Source organism: Aricia agestis, chromosome 10 (genome assembly GCF_905147365.1).
Source record: "Aricia agestis chromosome 10, ilAriAges1.1, whole genome shotgun sequence".
NCBI classification, from domain to species: Eukaryota; Metazoa; Arthropoda; class Insecta; order Lepidoptera; family Lycaenidae; genus Aricia; species Aricia agestis.
This window is the reverse complement of record NC_056415.1, coordinates 3,789,988-3,809,814: the sequence shown is the minus strand read 5'-3', so window position 1 is coordinate 3,809,814 and position 19,827 is coordinate 3,789,988. Positions and strand designations below refer to the sequence as shown.

The window sequence follows — 19,827 nt, the reverse complement described above, 5'->3', positions numbered from 1 at the left end:
GACAGCAGCACTCTTTTTTTGACGTCCAGTCGGCACGTGCCGCACGTTGACAATTTAATCTCATAGAAATCATGTTCAATCATGCTTGTGTAAGTGTATACGTACACATATTTTTCACACAGATGAAAACCAATTTCGGTTACTTTTGACAGCTACAGATTGTTGCTCTATTCCGCTAGGTATATTAACTTTATGATCCTACTCGAGAACCATTTTCATATATGCCAAAATCAGAATTAGCACCGGCTTATATAGCTTGGCACCTTATAAGGTGGAAGAACTCATCTGCCAATCAATACCATAATAATTATAAATGACAAACCTTGTAGGACTACGCTTGAAATGAATACTGTGGAAAAGTTATTGAACTAAATATTTTGTTTTAGTTGTATACGATGGATGTCCAAGATCTTTTGCACGAGGAGTCTGGTGGCCGCAGACCAAGTTTGGGAATGAAGCTGTTACTGACTGTCCTTCGGGTAAGTTAGCTAAACCATATTGTCAAGTGTTAATTGTGTCATGTAAAAATAGTTTAGCCAAAGTTTGATGCCTTTAATATTGAAGTTTTTTGTGAGATTTTAAAACACATATTCCTTCTTTTAAAAAATACTATAACGACATGCTAAAGATTTACCATTTTTTTAAGGATCAAGTGGCAAAGCGACTCGTCTCTGTGACAAAACGCAACTGGTCCCCTGGCAGGAGCCTGATTTATTCAACTGTACGTCAGCACCGTTCTATCAACTAAGAAAACAGGTATTTTTTATTTTAAACTACGCACTTATACTAAACAGTGTAGGTGGAAGTATTTTAATAGTTATATTTTTAAAATATGACAATATTTTTATTACTTTAACGAAAATTGATAAAAATATCACGTATTGTACAGTATTTCACATTCGCCTATAATACGCCATACGCCAAGGTATTGGCAACCTTTTTTCCCAAGCCCAAAAAATGCAGTAAATAAGAAAAATATTACAGTTTTCTTAATTACAAAAAAAATACATATGTCAATCTAATGATATTAATTCCGACAGCTACAAAAGATAGAATCCGGCGAGCTAACACTCAACACGTTTGTCGGCGTACGCATTGCGGAGGAGTTGGCGGGCGCGTGCGCGTCGTCGGCGCGACTGTATGGCGCGGACGTGCTGTTGGCCGCGCGACTGCTGCTCGAGTTGCTGCGACACGAGATGCGGCAGGGCGGCCTCAACCTCACACATAGTCAGGACAAGGATTACGTTAGAGTGAGTGTTCTTAGTCAATTGTTACGTGTGATTGTGCGTCCTCGGCGCGACTGTACGGCGTTGACGTGCTGTTGGCCGCGCGACTGCTGCTCAAGCTGCTGCGACACGAGATGCGATAGGGCGACCTTAACCTCACACATAGTCATGACAAGGATAATGTTAGAGTGAGTTATTGTGTTATGCCATTTATGGCATGCGTGCGTACGGCATTACGTGCGTGCTTGCGTACACATGTGAAAATTTACTAACTGTGAATACACAAATTATTCAACTACCCCAGTCGCATTCAGTGTAAAATTAGTTATGTATTTAATATTAGTCAAAAAATTTATACTTATATTATATTAGATGTAGATAATATTTTCATGTAAGTAAATTAATCTATAGGCAGATAACGAACTTACTATATTAGATCGAGTTATATCAAGTCGATTTTAGTCAACTAGGGTTGACATAATTCGAATAAAATATGATGTAGATTCGCAATCTGCCTATGACAAATTTTCTCTAATAGGACGAGTACTTAACAGATCTCTAATTTATACATTATTGTCTTTTTAGAACATTATAAAAACGGCAAACACAGTGATGAACGTAGAATACGAGAAGGAGTGGGAACGTATCCGGGAACTGACGGGCACTGGCGTTGAGAACCTTCTACAGGAGTTCGACAAATACATAGCGGTGCTGGCGGAGAGTCAACACGATACATACACTAACCCGTTTGAGATCGTCACTAGTGATCTTGGTGAGTATTTTTTCTACACAGAACAAAGATTGATTAATTTTTAGTGTGTTTAAAAAATGTCTGAGAAAAATCTTTGCAGATCTTTTAATAAAGTTTTTTCTTTCAATTTGTTTTATGACTTTATTTTAAAAAACTTAGGTCTTCTTGCCCTAGTCTAGCCTAAAGTTTGGATCTATCTCACTCTTTGGGAAATAAAAAAGAAGGGATATACTATCACATTTTGACAAAAGAATAAAGATAAGCAGATATGCAAAATTGACGCAAATAGTCCTAAGAGTAATATTATACTTTATATTATTTTCATATTGTAATCAATCGTTTATTTACATTGTTTAATACATAATGTGCATATTGTTTATTTGTTCTTCTTTCCAGCAATCGGAGTTGATATCGTCACAGCGGAATCCATCTACGGTTTTGAACCGACTCAACTCAACCGAAATACAGAAACCTACACTACGGAAAAAGTTATTCTGCCCGATACATCGTCGTTCATACATTCACCCATACAAACTACAGGCTACTACGGATTGGGGAAATCTAAAAACAAACGACCATCTAGTCCTACAGTGTCTTTCCCGAAATACAATAACTATGTGAAGAACAAGAATAAATTCGACAAGTATTCCAGAGTTCTGCTGCCTCTAGATTTGATCGGGATAAGCAATATGCAAGGTATACAATAACATCAATATTATGTTGTTAGCAGCTTTTATGACACTTATAAACAACCAGAACTAATGTTTCATCCTGAAGTTCACTCGTTTTTTTCTGAACTCAACTAATTTTATTTTAATATTTTGTGCAATTTTTTAACATCACCGTTACATCTGGGGGCACGGGAGTGCCCCCGCCAAGATGAGCCAAGCGAAGCGCGCAGGGGCACTACCTACCTTTTCTCGAAAAGTTTCGTCGTATTTTTGAATACTTATTAATAAAAATAACGCTTAACTTATACAAATGTTTTTGTCAGTCACTTTCTATTGGTAACGTGTCAGATAGACACAGCAGTCAGCAACACTGTTTTATTTCTCTGTTGTTATCAGTTTATGAATCATATAATTTGTATAATACTATATTCCTACATATTTTGTTATACAGTCAACATTGTCCACAGATAACATAGAGACGAACTACGAGTCTCGTGCAGTCTTCTCCTACCTCCAATACTCTCGTAACACCTCAAACTTAATGCCGCTCCGTATGGACGAGTCGGTCGGGCGGCGATGGGGCATCAACATAACTGTTGGCTCACCGATACTACAGCTTGCCTTGTATGTGCCTGAGAGTGTCTGGTTGAGAGAGACGCAAGATAACACCATAGACAACGCGGATGATGTTGAGGGTAGGTAGAAAAGAGGATGTAGTATCCATAGACAATAGAAGAGTCTGAAAACGTACGATTAAAGTCGTAACGAAGTTTTAAATGGAGAAATATTTCGAATTTTGTAACAATTAATAGTTTTTAGTAAATAAGAGCACAAAAAAATAAAAAGTCTTATTGAACTGTTATCTCTATTTTTTATTCTTTGATAGGTTATAATGTAGCTCACATTGTCTAAGCAAGTCTACCAATTATTTTCACAGGTATCATGTACGCTAACAAAGGCCAGCAACATGCAGTAGATACGAATAGCCTGCATCCAAACACTAAAAATACTTGGACCAACGAAGAAACTTCAAGCCAAGACAACCACGGTCCGATAGTTATTCAACCAGCCTACAAAAAGCAGGAAAAACCAACCGAAAACCTTCAAGAAAACGAATCGGCTTACGTAGCAGAAAAACTCGATGATTCAGAGGGACCGAAACTTATGGCTCTTGTCATGGATCCGAATGATCTGAAGAATGAGAATAACACCAAAGATGGGGGTAAAAAGAAGCTAGTGTATAAGAGCCTTAATGGGGTAAGACTGAAGAAGCCGATAAGACTTCAGATGTGGCTGGATATTAATAGAGAGACGTTTGGATCTAGGACAAACCCGCAGTGCGTGCATTGGTCGACAGTGAGAGGGTAAGAATGTTTAGACTTTAGACTTACTTTCACCAGACTAGGCTACATTAATTTGCATTTATAAATAGGAAGGTTGAGAGAGATTAATGCAGCGATTTACAGTTTACTTAAACACAGATTGGTGCAAGTAAGCCATTAAAGAAGTACTTTTTAAATACCTATAATATTTGTTTGTGGTCGAAACCAGCTAGTCATAAAAATTGATACAAATTATGACAGTAACTATACAATTTAAAATTGTAATGTTGAATTTTTATTTTATCTAATTCACGACATCTGTGGCTCAGTTGGTGGGATGTTGGTAGCTCAAGCCGGGGTTCGAATCCCGCAGACGGAACAAAAAGTTTTCAAAGTTCCTGGGTCATGGATGTGTATTAAATATGTGTATCATATAACTAAAAATCTTAAATATATGTATAGTATAAAACTATTAAATATATTTCCGATGTCTGGTACCTGCAACACAAGTCCTTCAGGTACTTAGCACAGGACCAGACTGACGTGGTGTGAAGCGTCCATATATATTATTATTATAGTTTCCTGATATTTTTGCACTTACAAGAGTGATAGACACAGTTTAACGAATATAAACAATAGATCATAATATAAACAATGACCTTTTATTCACAGTGTGGGTGAGTGGTCCCGCGTGGGCTGTCACACGGAGATAGACTACGACTGGTCCCCGTACTCCGACGAGCCGCTGCTCATCAACTGCACCTGCAACCATCTCTCCACCTTCGCCGTCCTCGTCGACGAAGTGGATATCGAGGTAAGGGGGAAAGAGAAAAACTCATTTTTAAATAGTTACATGGTGTCTCATGGACTCAGACTTTCGTGCAATAATATATACTGGGCTTGTACCAGCGTTCTACCAGGGCCCCCCTACCATATGTGCAATGTGTGCAATGCACGAGATAGCGATTTGGCGCCCCTAGAAGATGGCGCATCTTCTAGGGGCGCCAAATCGCTATCTTTAAGGGCGCCAAAACCAAGGACCCAAAAAATTTGCGTAAAGGGGCGCCAAAATCTTTTTTTTGCACACATGCGCCAGTAGCCCTTACGGGGGGGGCTGCGTTCTACCTCTATATTGCAGTGTGTACCATTGCAGATATTGATTCATAGGCAGTTAACGGACCCTCGTCATTTGATCGAGTTATGTCAATTCAATCTGTCGGCTGGATTTGACATAACTCGACCAAACTACGTATGAATCAACTTCTCTGATAATACAATATTTTCTCAATGTTATGACTTGTGCATTCTGTTAAACTTTGAGGACTTATAAGGTAGAGTTACATTATTTCGAGCAACAACGTTAAATAGTAGTCATTAAGACCTAACATGAATATTTTTCGTTCTTTAAGGTTTTGTATTTCTCTCTTAGAATTGTCTGAACACTATTAATTTTAATCCCACAATGAGCATAAGATAACAAGCGTTATTCTAACTATTTTCTCGACTTAACTCTATATTTTCTCAACAGCTAATCCCGGAGCCATCACTTCTCGAATCAGTATCATCCTACACGGGCTTCAGTATATCTCTGCCTCTGCTCGCATGGACCTGGCTAGCGCTCTGTCTGATGCGGGGCGGCGCTGCTACGGTGTCTAATTCCATACACAAGCACCTCATCTTCTGTGTGTTTATGGCGGAGCTTATATATCTCGTGGCGCTGAAGGCTAGAAGCAGCTTGGTGCAGAATGAGGTAAAATTTAATAATGACAGGACCTTTTTGTTTTGCAGGAGCTATGCTTCATATTATGTTACAATTTATACACCAGTATAAAAGAGATTTCAATGAGGCCTCCAACGTAATGAACGGTGTTTCTACAAACTTTTGTTTTAACGGCACAAATATCTCAAAACTCAAAACTTGTATGCAAACTTGTGGATGGCTACAGACCATTCAACATGTTATTAAATATCAACATTGAACTGTTTTAATATACTGATCTCAATCTTACGTACCGTACGCAGTTTGCGTGCAAGTTAGTCGCGATGTCGCTGCACTACTGGTGGGTGGCGGCACTGGGTTGGGCGGCGAGCGACGCGTGGCAGCTGCGGCGGCTGGTGCGGGAGCTGCGCGACGTCAACCACGGCCCGCTCGCGCCACACCTGGCGGCCGCGTACGCCGCGCCGGCGGTCGCGCTCGCACTCGCCGCCGGACACCATCAGCATCAGTACGGGAACGCCCTGTTGTGAGTAGCTTAAATGTGAGGTAGCTGTCTATAATTAAATAGTATGGTATATATTAATTTCGTTGAGTATTGTAAAGTTTACGTTTAAGCGAAATGAATCGATAGTAATACTTCAATCAAATTCACATTGTCTGTTTGATAATTTTGTGAGCTATTGCATTTTGGTGGTTTCATAACAACGATGTCAAGAATACATATTTGAACAATCAATTAACGCAATTTACTTACAGTCACTTTTGCAAGCCAAATAAGTGACAAATATACACCTTGTCCACAATGAAAGCTGATAAAAGTCACGGCTTACTTTCTACTGATAAACAAAAACGTTTAACGATTCTAAATTTCTATTAAACAAATTTTAACGTTCTAGCTTTTTAATAAATATTCTGTAACTCATCAACAGTTGCTGGGTGAGCTGTCACGAGCCGGTGGTGTGGTGGGTGGTAGTCCCGGCCGCGGTGTTCGCCGCCGCCGCGCTCGTGTTCCTTGCGGGGGCCACGCGCGCTGCCTTCACTGTTAGAGATCACATTGTCGGATTCGGGAATTTGAGGTTAGTTGACAATACGTTTCCTATTGAGGATAACATAAAATTAATACACTGTCGTATAGAGTATAGACATACACAGACAATTTTAAGGTTATTTTGTCCATTACGTCACTTAAGGTAGACCAGCCTTTCCCAAAGTGGGCGATAACGCCCCCTTGTGGGCGCTGAAGGTCTGAAGGGGGGCGGTGGACCCAGAAAAAATATAGGCGTTGTGTAGAGGCTTGGGGGGTGATTTGATGCATTTTAAATTTAAACAATTATGGGGGCGCTAAAATATATTTTGTTCTTAAAGTGGGCGGTAGCACAAAATAAGTTTAAGAACCTCTGGGGTAGACTATCAATAGTGCAATGCTGCCGCATCACTGATGTTGAGATTTATCCCGACAGATCAATATATAAATAGTGCTAAATAAGTTAAGACACAGAAGAAACAGTCAGTTTACAGTGCTACCTGTTTATTTCCTTAATATCTAACTTTGTTAAATCAAGAGATTTATTTATTTATCACAACACAGTCATTTCACACACTGGCTGTTCCCACTAGCTTTAACAAAATCTATTTGAAATTCTCTTAGGCTGCTGCTAGCGGTGAGCGTGGTCTGCCTACCGCTGCTCGTGGGCGCGTGGGCGTCCGCGCTCGTGCTGGCGAGCGAGGCGGGGTCGCGTCGCCGGCCGCTCAGCGCCGCGCTCGCCGCCGCTGTCGCCGCGCACGCTGTTGCCGCCGCATTGGGACTGACTGCTGCTAATGCCCGCGTGCGACATAACTTACGCAGGTAAGTAATGGTGCTTTTCGTTCATTAGTTTGGCCGTGAAGAGGCAGCAGACAAACAGACAGATACACTTTCGAATTTATAATATTAGTATGGATTTGTTTTAACATGCTGTCTCGTTTCTACGCGCGTGACAATGAATTTTTTGTTTAACAACTAGCGTTTATATACAAACACAATACAGTTGTTTATAAACAGTCAACACTTACACAATAATATTATGAAATATTAATTAAAGATAATCCAATTGTTAACCTACTTACAATTTTAATATTTAGGACGATGCTGAAGTGTATGGGCAAGAAAGTGCCGCTAGCGGACACCTCGGTGATCATCAGTACCAGTGCGCAGAACTTGTCACAAATTAACAGGTCAGTGTGAAGTTTGAGGCTATGTCTGTTTGTCCAACTTGTTATCATTGTGATATTTATGTCGCAGGCAGATTGTATATTTAGCTTTATTACATTACGGCTAGCCGTTTTAAAAAACGGCGCCGTTTTGTAATGTGGCGTGTCGACGTTTAGTAATTGCGATACGTTCTTCAATAAGGCGGCCCACGTTTAGCCGCATCGTACTCCTACGTAAGTTATAGGGTGACATGATTGCAAAATAAAACAATGCTGCAATGAGTGGCCTATACTTCATTAAATTTTGGTAAGCACTCAGAGAATAAGCAAAAAATTCTGGATTTATTTTTTTGTTTTGGCAGGGGGCTGCGCCCCCCGAGCCCCCCTTTTGTTTTATGATGGTCGCCGGCTGCTGCCGCAGCACGCTCGCTTCGCTAGCTCGGCTCCCTCTGTGTTGTGGTCTAAGTTCTAACCTAACCTAACCTACTTTTGGACTTTCTGGATTGTGTTTCTTTTTGTTTTGGCGGGGGGCTCCGTGGTAAGTAGGCCTTCTGTTAAGTCTTTATTAATTAATAAAATAAATAAATTAATAATGAAATGAAATAAAATACTGAAATGTTTTCTCTGCTGACCGAATGTATAATATTGCCGACCAAGTAATTATTCTGCCGAGTGACTGTTTATTTTGCAGATACATAATAAAACTCGCTGCCAGTTATGTGTTTAAATTGCTGACCATTGTCATGATTATTTACAGAATACGTGATTTTAACTATTGCTAACAAAATCTTTGTATGCTGACAAAATGATTTATTAGCTGGTATTTCTTGCAAACCAAATTTTTAAATGGCATACGCAATTAATTACTTCTCATAAATATCTGTGACACGGGCAGCGCCACGAGTGTTAAGAAACGAATTACGAAACTAAAACTGTCAAAAAGGCGACTAGTCTCTAGCCAATGACATAAGAAACACTTCTTATGTCATTGTCTGTAGCCTTATTACATTACGGCGTATTGAATGACGTATAGCACCGAATGCATTCCGGCGGTTCTTTATTCAGCCGCATTCAATCCGGCTAAACGTCGACACGCCGCATTACAAAACGGCGCCGTTTTTTAAAACGGCTAGCCGTAATGTAATACGGCTAAATAGACAATCCGCCTGCGACATTTACATATTATATGTATGAAATATGTTATTCGTTCATGTGATATAACTAAATATTTTTCTTATCTGTGTCAGAAAAGTTGTTTTTATACTGATGAAGTACTTATGTATTGTATTTTAGCATTATCTAGATTGTAGCCACTAGCCAATTTATCGCATTCAAGCATGATTGTGATTGATCACCACAATCTTCAATAAAAATAATAATAATTTATTACATTTGCAAAGTTTCTTATGGTCGATTTCCTCGTTAAAACGCTTTAAAGCATATTGAAAAACGCTCAAAAACTTGATTCTTTACGTGTACATATGTTTAACACTTTGCTTGCGTGTCAGGTCGTCGCTGGCGTACCACAGCAGCACGGAGGCGGGGCGGCAGATGCGCAACATCGGTATATCCGCCAGCTCCACCACCTCGCGCTCCACCGCCAAGACTAGCTCCAGCCCCTACAGGTGACTTAAAATATCGCTGAGTACAGCCGTAAGGCTACATTTCCACCGGAGATGTATTGCGAGGAATGTGCTTTTAAAATCCAAAAGTATCGCCGCGCTGAACGATGTCATGGCAAGCTCACGTCAAAGAAGCAATTCTATTGGTTCTCAAAAACACATCTCTGGTGGAAACGCAGCCTAAGACTCAATTTGTCTGGGTGTATTATGTATACGCACGCAGTCAATGCGTCGCAAACGTGCGTCTAATGCGCCACTGACTCGCCGCGACTCAACGGAATAGCAGCGTTTTGTGCTTGGTAAACTCGCTGCAAAACACGCGATGAAAACGTTTGTATATCCGCCACGTCTCTGTGATTTATTCGCTGCACGTTTGCTCCCTAAAGCCGTTCACCCACCGGTACTTTGACGGAGTTCTAATCTTCGTTTGTTAATAAGGCACGTTGACTTTGATAAATATCTTTCTCTATCTTTCGCTATGTTTTATCAATTAACGATGACCCTTTTCCACAGTCGCAGCGACGGGCAGCTCCGTCACACGAGCACGTCGACGTCCAACTACAACACGAGTGCGAGCGACATGCCCGCCTACCTTCGAGGATTCGACTCCTCACTGCGGACCAGAAAAGACGGTAACTTTTATACCAAAAATGTTGATCCACCTTCGTTAAATTAAACTTCACGACGATTTAATTTATGTTTATATCATGCTTTAGCGCTATCTATATGCTTTATGTTCTTACTTTCGGGCCTACACAGGTATTAATATGTGCCTATTAATTTATGTTGCACCCACTTTTTCAACATTTTAACTTTGTATTAGATCCTTATTTCGTTTTGTTTTTAATTGCATTAAACATACTGGCACGCTAACTAAAAAACAACTTTTTGTCTCATCGTGCACAACCAGAGGAGCGGAGTCGTCGCAAAAGCCGCGCGGAGGGCACGGGGACGGAGGACAGCGATAGCGAGGGCTCGGCGCGCTCCCTCGACCTCGCTTCCAGCCACTCCTCCGACGACGACGAGTCCTCCCGCCGCGACTCGCACCACGCCCATTCCGCACGTGAGTACTCGCACCACACCCTTATGACGACGACGAGTCCTCCCACCGTGACTCGCACCACGCCCATTCCGCACTTGAGTACTCACACCACACCCTTATGACGACGACGAGTCCTCCCGCCGCGACTCGCACCACGTCCATTCCGCACGTGAGTACTCGCACCACACCCTTATGACGACGACGAGTCCTCCCGCCGCGACTCGCACCACGTCCATTCCGCACGTGAGTAATCGCACCACACCCTTATGACGACGACGACCCACCTGTATGACAGAGCTGAGTCACAAAAGCCGCGCGGAGGGAACTGAACAGAGGACAACAACAGGCAAGCCGTCCGCCGAGACTCGCACAACGCCCATTCCGCATGCTAGTACTGAGACCACATCCTTAGAAAAAACGATCAAACCGTTAAAATTAATTAAAATTAAAATTTCATTTGAGATGTTTGTAGGATTGAAGAAATATACAAGAACTATAAGTAACTAGCTATTGCCCGCGACTTCGTCCGCGTGGACTTCAGTTTATAGCGCGCGATGTCAACAAAATTGGTGTCAAAAGCTTTTATAAAAAAAAAAACCCTGGTACCCCTTAAATCTAAACAGCTGTGCAGTGTGCACATAATATTTCAATTTTTTTTAATAAAACTTTATATTTTATGCCAAATTTTTAAGCTTATTTAGCCCCCCAATCACACAACTTTACCCATAAACTATTTATCATTGATAGGTTTAAGGTTACGTCACTGCATAGATAAAGTACTGAGTTATTAAAAAAAAAATAACAATCGAAAAAAATCTAAAGTTGAATGCATGAATGCATGAATGCATGATAATACCACCTCTTATAGAAAGACTTTTGGCCAAGCGTTAGCGCGATGTAGGAGACGCACGGCGCCATCTATTATGAATTTTTTAGAACTAACTTAATTTGAACAAATTTACGAATTTTCACCCCCTTACAACGCTTTTTTCCAGTAAAAAAGTAGCCTATGCCCTTTCTCAGGCTTTAGACTATCTGTATACAAAATTTCATTACAATAGGTTCGGTAGTTTTGGCGTGAAAGCAAGACAGAGAGATACTTTCGCATTTATAATATTAGTATAGATATCATGTAGAATTAGGTTTTCGTTGTTGTTGTGCAACAACAAAAAATTGCCATGGTGATTGTTTAATGTTTGACCCACTTATCTTCCGACTTTAAAGAACGAGATGTCAATATATTTGTCATATATTATGCTTAAGATATGCTAACACAACATACGCCAGGTTATATTTTATAATTTATACTTTATAACTTATCAATTGCAATATGTGCAGGTGAGCGCAGCTCAACGAACGGCGCGGGCGGCGGGTACCTGCCCAACATCACAGAGGGCGCGCCGCTCAACATGCCGCCGCGGTGGCCCAGCCATATGAGAGAAGGTAATGTGTTTCTCTCTCTCTCTCTCTCTCTCTCCCTTACTCTCTTTTTTACATACACACAATACCTCGCGGGTTTATTGGCCTTTGCCTACACTCAAATTTAATTCACAGTTTGGCATGTAAATATCTGTTTGAAAGGTATGAAAGTCGACGTTGTTTGATGTATCGGTATTATGTTTATAAAATCCAGATTCCAGTGTAATGTACAGTATACTTATTATAAATGGAGCGTGTTTTCTACCTGCCTAATTTAGGATATAGGAACCTATTATCCATAGCTGGGCACCGTTAATCAAATAGTTAACTTCGTTAATCGTTAATCCGTTTAAAAAAATGTTAGCTTCGTTAAACGTTAAAGCGTTACATTTCGGACAAATTAACGCAAGTTAACGTTAATCGTTAATCCGTTAATATATGTAATTGTTTGTAACTTGTTGTAACTTATATCATTGCGTTAGTGTACATAGTTACATACAAAACCTGTTGGTTTAAGGATTTGGAAGTTAACATGTTAGGAACAAAATAAAATACTTAAATAATGATTGTATTCTACCTAACTAAATTATACTGCACTCTTCTTTATCAACATGCAAATGATTTATAATAACAATAAACAAATCACTCTCTATATAAGCACCAGCGCTGAGTAATGAAATGATAAAACGAAACTCTCTTGTCACTCGCATGCGCCTGAAAATGTATCTAGTATTGTTTTTGTTTCGCTGCTGCCGTGCCGCGGCGCCGCGCTCTCCCACCGCCCGGCACTTATCGTTTCATACTAACTGTCGGATCCTGTTTTCGCGACGAGCCGCGGTGTCGTGCGGTAAATAGTAGGCATTGGATTATCGATTAACGGACTTCTGCTTATTAACGGAAGTTAACGAGTCCGTTAATATTTTAAAAAGTTAACTTAAAAGTTCCGTTATCCGTTTATCAAAATGTTAACTTTGTTGATTAACGATTAACGGATTAACGAGTTAATGCCTAGCTATGCTATTATCTTAGTTAAAATTAAAATCACTAACCATGATTATAATAATAGAGCCTGTTTCACCATTTCCTGATACGGGATAGGTTATCCGCAACCTATCTGACCGATAGAACACATCTGTCAGATAATTTGTGGATAGCCTTTCCGACTTATCAGGAAATGTCACAAACAGTCCCTTAATTAAATTATTAATTTAAAAATCCATGGCTTCTAGGTGACAACTCCCGCGCGGAGGGCCGTTGGTCTCAAGACGCGGAGGGTGCGTCCCCCACTCTGCCCACTCCCGACCTGACGTCAGACGTGGTGATGGCCCGACGACACAAACCCTCCATACTCGAGAACGTACACGACACGTATGTGGCGACCGTGGATGCCACGAGACTGCCGCTAGATAACAGGTATGTTTGTGGAATGAGTTAGTCTCTAAAGACTTTAGGCCGAAAAAACGTGGCCGAAGTTCAGCATAATTACGCCTGCAATGTATTTTAAAGTACTGATGAGTGATGACTGATGACACACCATGCCGAAATCACGTCGCGTTATTTTATATAACTTTTTATTATAATCAAAATTTGTATGAAATTTCGCTTAGAGTAGACCATAAGTTTCTATGATCGGCGTCATTCATTTTGTTCAATTTGCAAAATTATATTGACAATTACAGATACGGTGTCATGGAAGACGAGTTAATGTACGGCGTGCACTCCACCGAAACTGACAAGCGCGTGCCGTACGAGCCCGGCTACCCCATCTCTCCTATGTATGGCCTTCCCGCTAACCCCTACGGGTCCAAAACGTATCTCTCCTCTCGAACATCCGACTACGGGTACAGCCCCACTAAATACCTAAACACCGATCCAAGCGTGTACGGTTCCCGGGATTTCCGGGATTCGAGCGTCACAGCTCGAGATCATGAGGGCTACCCGCCGCGGGATTTCCGGGATTCCGGAATAGCTACGATGCTCAAGAACGACTATCAAAGGAAGATGGAGGGATACGAATACAATGACAGAATGTCTGACGGCTCGGAGAAACATCATCCCCACGATAAATATCTATTCCCCTATACAGGTATTTGGATGAATTATTTGTTTGATGTTGGCTTTACTCTCACTTTTTTGTCGTTAATTTTCTCCACAAAGTTATATTTTTAAAATCATTGTATTAGTAAATTTATTTTGGCTTTTCAATGTGAATTACCTATAACATGTCAGCATAAAACTCCTCTCCGAGGTAACTTATAAGTTACAGTTACGACTAAACCAAAAAAGGAGCCATTTTGAAACATCACTACAGCGATCACAAAATGGCGTCCCATAAATATATAGTTTCATAATTTTCGATGTTTCGTTGATTGTAATTTTGTTTTCGCATTTTATTTTGTCACCTATTATTTCGCTTATGTGTTTTGTTTTGTTTCGCTTGTATGTAGCTGAGGAAGATCACATAAGTTTGCGTGGAATAGCTCAGACGCCACAACAAAATGTTCCTGAAAATGTGCACGCAGGTATACAATGTTATTTTTACTGAAAGGTTATAAGAAAATACTCAGTTTTAATACCTTTTGATGGTAATGTAAAGCAAAAATTGGAACTCGATCGAATTAATGTACCATATGTAGTTTTTCTAAACGACCAATACTTAACATAATAGTTTAAATTGTAGCATTATAGCCACAATTATTAAAGGCAGTTTAATGATCCAACTTTCAACACCACAAAAGCATAGATTTCTTTAGAAATCTATGGATACCATAAGTGTAGAATTCATGTTATTTTTACAGCGGACGGTCAGCCGATGGGGGCGCCACTAGCGAGTATGGGAGAAACGAGCGAGTGAGTAATATTTTGTTCACTATATTTTAACAAACTACTTTTTGTTACCAAGAATACCAACATTGGTGGAAGTCTTCATTTAATAATGTTTTTTTACACAAAACAATATGGAAATGGTTGCATGTATTATCAATTTTGAATTACGATTTCACTAAGATCAAAAATAAAGTTAAATTGCCAACTACACTCAATGTAAACAGTCTATTTCTACAGTTTCTGCAAATAATTAAATTTTAAACACATCTAATACACCTATCGCAAAATCAGTAATTTTTTGTACTTACCTACAGCTCTACACTTTTAAACAACAGTAAAAATAGTCATGTAAACCTCGACAAGGCTTTAAATGCGGAAAAAGGAACTAACGCCGCCGGTATACAAAAAAACAATTTTTGACATACTTTTGACAGTTCTCCTTTACCGGCAGCGCCCCCACCCACGTTTATTTAAAGCGTTGTCCCTCTATACCGACATAAAACCATAACATATATAACTAAAACGCATTTGATTAACTCAGATTAAATGTTTAATTAAATTCCAGATTAAGTAGTAATCTTTAAAACTATTTAAGTATCTGGAACATGTTCACATACTTTTAAAATCACCCAAAGGGTGAACTAGACTTAAAAATATATCTTTTTTATTATTGTTGAAACTCTTAAAAGCCTGGATTCTATTAAACTATTATGGTTGAAGTTGAATGCACGGGCGTGTACCCAGGTTCTGGGCCAGGGGGGGGGGGGGGGGGGGGGGCAAATCAGATTTTTCATAAGCTAGGTGTCATTGCTGGGCATTAACTCGTTAATCCGTTAATCGTTAATTAACCAAGTTAACATTTTGATTAACGGATTAACTTTTAGGTTAACTTTTAAAAATATTAACGGACTGGTTAACTTCCGTTAATATGCAGAAGTCCGTTAATCGTTAATCCAATGCCTACTATTTACCGCACGGCACCGCGGCGCGGCGCGAAAACAGGTTCAGACGAAACAAAAACAATACTACACACACTGGCAAAATTAGCGGAACATAGGTAAAAAGGGCCAAAACTTGAACTCAAGTGGGTCGGGCTATCTGAAAGCCTTTTTTATAGCTTCTAAGCTCATTCAAGAAATAAAATATTGAACAAAACTGGCAAGTTGACAAGTTTTTATAGCAATTATGCCCTAATAAGTGTTTTTCGATTATTGACGTTGTAAGTGTTCCTGATAAGAATGGCGTTTTAGCGGGGTGAAAGGTATGCTCAGCTCATTTGATTGTTTGGTTTTTGGAAGAACACATTGCTTAGATACAAAATTAGTGATTTCCCAGCATCTGCGACAGCTAGAGCTGTAACCACGATAGAGAAAGGTCACACCTACCGTTCGGTCAGTCAGGCCTTAGGTGTGTCGGCTTCTGTGGTTCATCGTAACTTTCAACGCTTCAGAGAGACTGGATCTTACGTTCGGAGACGAGAACAAGGCAGATATCGGGTGACAATGGTTCAGGATGACCATTTTGTAAGGAAAAAAAACTTAAGAAATCGACCTCAAACTGCTATGCAGACACGAAACCTATCGGAACAGGTCCAAGATGAACGTGTAAGTGATTGTACAGTAAGAAGAAGACTCAAAGAAGTTAAATTAAACTCAAAAGTGCCAGCAAGGGCACCAAAACTTGAGACAGGACATCGAAGAGCCAGGCTAAGATTTGCGCGTGAACATCAAAATTAGACAAGTGAGTGAAATCTTGTGCTGTACAGTGATGGGAGCAAATTCTGTGTACATTGTATTGACAGGCGATAAAGAATGTGGATACATCATAAGGAAAGCTACAGGCCATCAAACTTACCGGAAACAATGGCCTATGATGCAGGCTTCGTAATGGTTTGGAGTTGCATATGATTTGGAGCCCGCATGGAGCTGATGATTATAGATGATGGTACTTTGACAGTACAGTGCTATAGCACCGACATCCTGGAACTGCATGGTGTGCCTTTTACACAGTTTTAGGTAGTAATTTAAATTTTATGTGCGTCCATAGAGTAAGAAAATCGGGCATTATTACCTAAACGATGCTGGCGTAGCCCAGGTGGAGAGGCCAGCGTGGTCTACGGATGTGGATCCGATTGAAGACGTGTGGCACATCAATGGGTGACAGGTACGAGTTAAAACTCCAGCTCCAAAATGTGTCCAGGAGCTCGAGTTGGCGGTACTGGAGGAGTAGGAGAATATCCCACAGGAAATGATTGACAATTAAAATGCAAGCATGGAATGGCGTATCCAGGCCCTCTTGAGATCCATAGAAGGCATTACACGCTTTTAACATAGCATTTCTTTAATAAAAATGGAGAATTTATCTTAAAAACTTACTACTGAAATTTCAAAGATTTTCTTAATTTTTTGATTTTTGCTGATTTTTTTCTATTTTTCACGTTTTTATGCCCTAAATTTATATAAAATTTATTTTTTAATAATCAATTAGTAAATAAATAAATAAATATATAAAAATCAGTGAACAATTTAAAAAAAATTGAAAATTTTGTTATGTTCCTCTAATTTTGCCGGTGTGTTTAGATAATATACATTTTCAGGCGCATGCGAGTGAGAAGAGATTTGTTTCGTTTTATCATTTCATTACTCAGCGCCGGTGCTTATAGAGAGAGTGATTTGTTTATTGTTATTATAAATCATTTGCATGTTGACAAAGAAGAGTGCGGTATAATTTAGTTAGGTAGAATACAATATTTATAGAAATATTATGTTTTGTCCCCAACCTGTGAACTTCCAAAACCTTAAACCAACAGGATTTGTATGTACACTAACGCAATGATATTATAAGTTACAACAAGGCCATATTACACAATATATTAACGGATTAACGATCAACGTTAACTTGCGTTAATTCGTCTGAAATGTAACGCTTTAACGTTTAACGAAGCTGACATTTTTTTTAACGGATTAACGATTAACGAAGTTAACTATTTGATTAACGGTGCCCAGCAATGCTAGGTGTTGATAAAGAATAAAAAATTAATAATTTTTAGTTGTAAAAATATTGTATTGCAAACAAATGGCAAAAAATCGTTTTCTTAATTTTAATTTTTTATAGATAAAAGCACTAGATAAAATAAGTACTTAGTAGGAACGTCAACATGCTCCAGGGGGGGGCAGCTGCCCCCCCCCCCTGCCCGCCCCCTCGATACGCCCATGGTTGAATGCGTTTTATAAAAAATTATTCATGTTTCATCGTGCATGTAACTCATAGATCATGATGATCATTGTCTGTAGATGGTGGAGGTTGTATGAGAAACACACATTATAATCATCTTTTGCTTTGCTAACCGGTGGTGTTGCCGCCCTCAAAATCACGTGCAAACATCTTAGAGAGGAGGTAAATTATTTTTCTTTTGCATGTTACGTGAATGTTTTATTTTTTAAGCTAGTTTTTCTATCAAAAATAAAGTAATAGTATCATAATATGTTATCCTTAGATGTGTTAAGATTAGACATGACTATTACTAGTGGACAGAGGTCTGAATTGATATTGGTGCGGCCCGCCCTGCCACAATAATCTGGATTCTGGACACAAGCGCACAACCCTAAGTGACGGTGTTTGTTCTTATTTTACATACTAGGTGGCGTTCATATTTCAAGTGAGCAGCTTTACCAAAACGAAAATCACGTAATATTTAGTTTGTGAATTTTTAGATATCGTAGGCTGGTCATTCATTTTTTTTCTAATCTTTATCATGAGTCATATAAACCATACAATTAAATGTCTAATAATAAATATATTATTTTGTCAATTACAGGAAGTCTACTACTGAAGACGACGCGGAGACCCGAGTGTAACATACGACGTAGTACAAGATTTCCAATGAATCTCAATTAGATAATTTATTTTATTATAGAACACCAACTTTTGTAAAAGTATAGATGGTAATATAAAGACTGCCTCATTACACTATTCACTGCCATAGCGTAGAAAGTTGAGTCTATACTCTATGCTTTAATAGAATAATTTTGAAACCTCTCATTTTGTATAGTAATTGTAGGACCTAAGATTAATTTTAATATAGACGCGTATTTGTGTTTTGTATACCCAACTATGATTGTCTGTGTATTTGTGCATATAAGTTGTTTAGTAGAATTCATATTTGTACCTCTTTATACTTAATTATTATTATTATATTATTATTCTACCCAATGTAACCTCTACCTACTCATTATTTAGAAGTGCTTCTCTCAAAGTAAATGACATTAGCCAAAACACAAAACTTATAACTTTTTAATATAAGTCCAAACCAAACCTTTTGGCGCTTAGAAAACGTTTGGAACATTTTGACTCGTGAAATATTTTAATGAGGCACTGCTAGGTTTCTGACACGTAGGTGATACTCAATATAGTATTGAATCAAAGTAAGATTTCTATTGAGATTAGTAGGTTTAAGCGAATTGTAAATATCAGGTAATATTTTAAAGAGTGTTGTGTGTTTGAACAATTTAACGAAGAGTCCACCTATTTTGTAAATAAATAGTATTTTACACTTGTAGCCTATATTTAGATGATTATGTAGAAAAAATACAAAAGCTTTACTAAAGTATAGTTGGCCATAATTGTTTAGCGAGGGCTAGTGCAACTGAGGTTACAAAAATGTCACAGACCATGAAAAATATAGCAAAAATGCATTTATTCATTAATAATTTTAAAAACTCTCAATGTTTGTCTCGAAAATTTAAAATGCTTGAGACTCATGGGTACCTCATTGACAAAAAATACCCATTTTATGATTGTGTAATTTAAGAAGAATCGTTGTATTTTTGTAATAATTAATATTGATTTTTTTTATTAAATAAGGGGGCAAACGAGCATTCTTCTTACAAGCTCTGTTTATGTAACTTGTACTTACTTTGTTTCTCCTATTAGGCAATGTTATTCAATTATTATTAAAAATGTTTATAATGAATAAGCGCCACCTAGTGAACTCAAGTCAAAAATATCTCTCCTGAAAATATTCAGTATTTATATAGATCTT

General features: G+C 38.9%; 1 protein-coding gene across 3 annotated transcripts in view; it reads left to right on the top strand.

Annotated features, from left to right (window-relative positions):
* LOC121730971 (protocadherin-like wing polarity protein stan) overlaps positions 1 to 19,432 on the top strand; it is a 46,098-nt gene extending 26,666 nt beyond the window's left edge. The window contains exons 33-55 of one of the 3 annotated variants that reach the window (XM_042120228.1): positions 387 to 479; positions 647 to 756; positions 1,041 to 1,250; positions 1,812 to 1,998; positions 2,374 to 2,673; positions 3,116 to 3,343; positions 3,586 to 4,012; positions 4,643 to 4,784; positions 5,499 to 5,720; positions 5,993 to 6,213; positions 6,617 to 6,763; positions 7,336 to 7,533; positions 7,809 to 7,901; positions 9,386 to 9,502; positions 10,013 to 10,131; positions 10,410 to 10,562; positions 11,880 to 11,984; positions 13,190 to 13,373; positions 13,640 to 14,046; positions 14,408 to 14,482; positions 14,759 to 14,810; positions 18,176 to 18,182; positions 18,604 to 19,432. In XM_042120228.1, coding sequence (XP_041976162.1) covers positions 387 to 479; positions 647 to 756; positions 1,041 to 1,250; positions 1,812 to 1,998; positions 2,374 to 2,673; positions 3,116 to 3,343; positions 3,586 to 4,012; positions 4,643 to 4,784; positions 5,499 to 5,720; positions 5,993 to 6,213; positions 6,617 to 6,763; positions 7,336 to 7,533; positions 7,809 to 7,901; positions 9,386 to 9,502; positions 10,013 to 10,131; positions 10,410 to 10,562; positions 11,880 to 11,984; positions 13,190 to 13,373; positions 13,640 to 14,046; positions 14,408 to 14,482; positions 14,759 to 14,810; positions 18,176 to 18,182; positions 18,604 to 18,618 — 3,812 coding nt within the window. In that variant the 3' untranslated portion in view covers positions 18,619 to 19,432. The remainder of the gene's footprint in view (positions 1 to 386; positions 480 to 646; positions 757 to 1,040; positions 1,251 to 1,811; positions 1,999 to 2,373; positions 2,674 to 3,115; positions 3,344 to 3,585; positions 4,013 to 4,642; positions 4,785 to 5,498; positions 5,721 to 5,992; positions 6,214 to 6,616; positions 6,764 to 7,335; positions 7,534 to 7,808; positions 7,902 to 9,385; positions 9,503 to 10,012; positions 10,132 to 10,409; positions 10,563 to 11,879; positions 11,985 to 13,189; positions 13,374 to 13,639; positions 14,047 to 14,407; positions 14,483 to 14,758; positions 14,811 to 18,175; positions 18,183 to 18,603) is intronic. The other 2 variants (XM_042120227.1, XM_042120229.1) reach the window with 2 other exon arrangements.
* Positions 19,433 to 19,827: the final 395 nt, after the last annotated feature.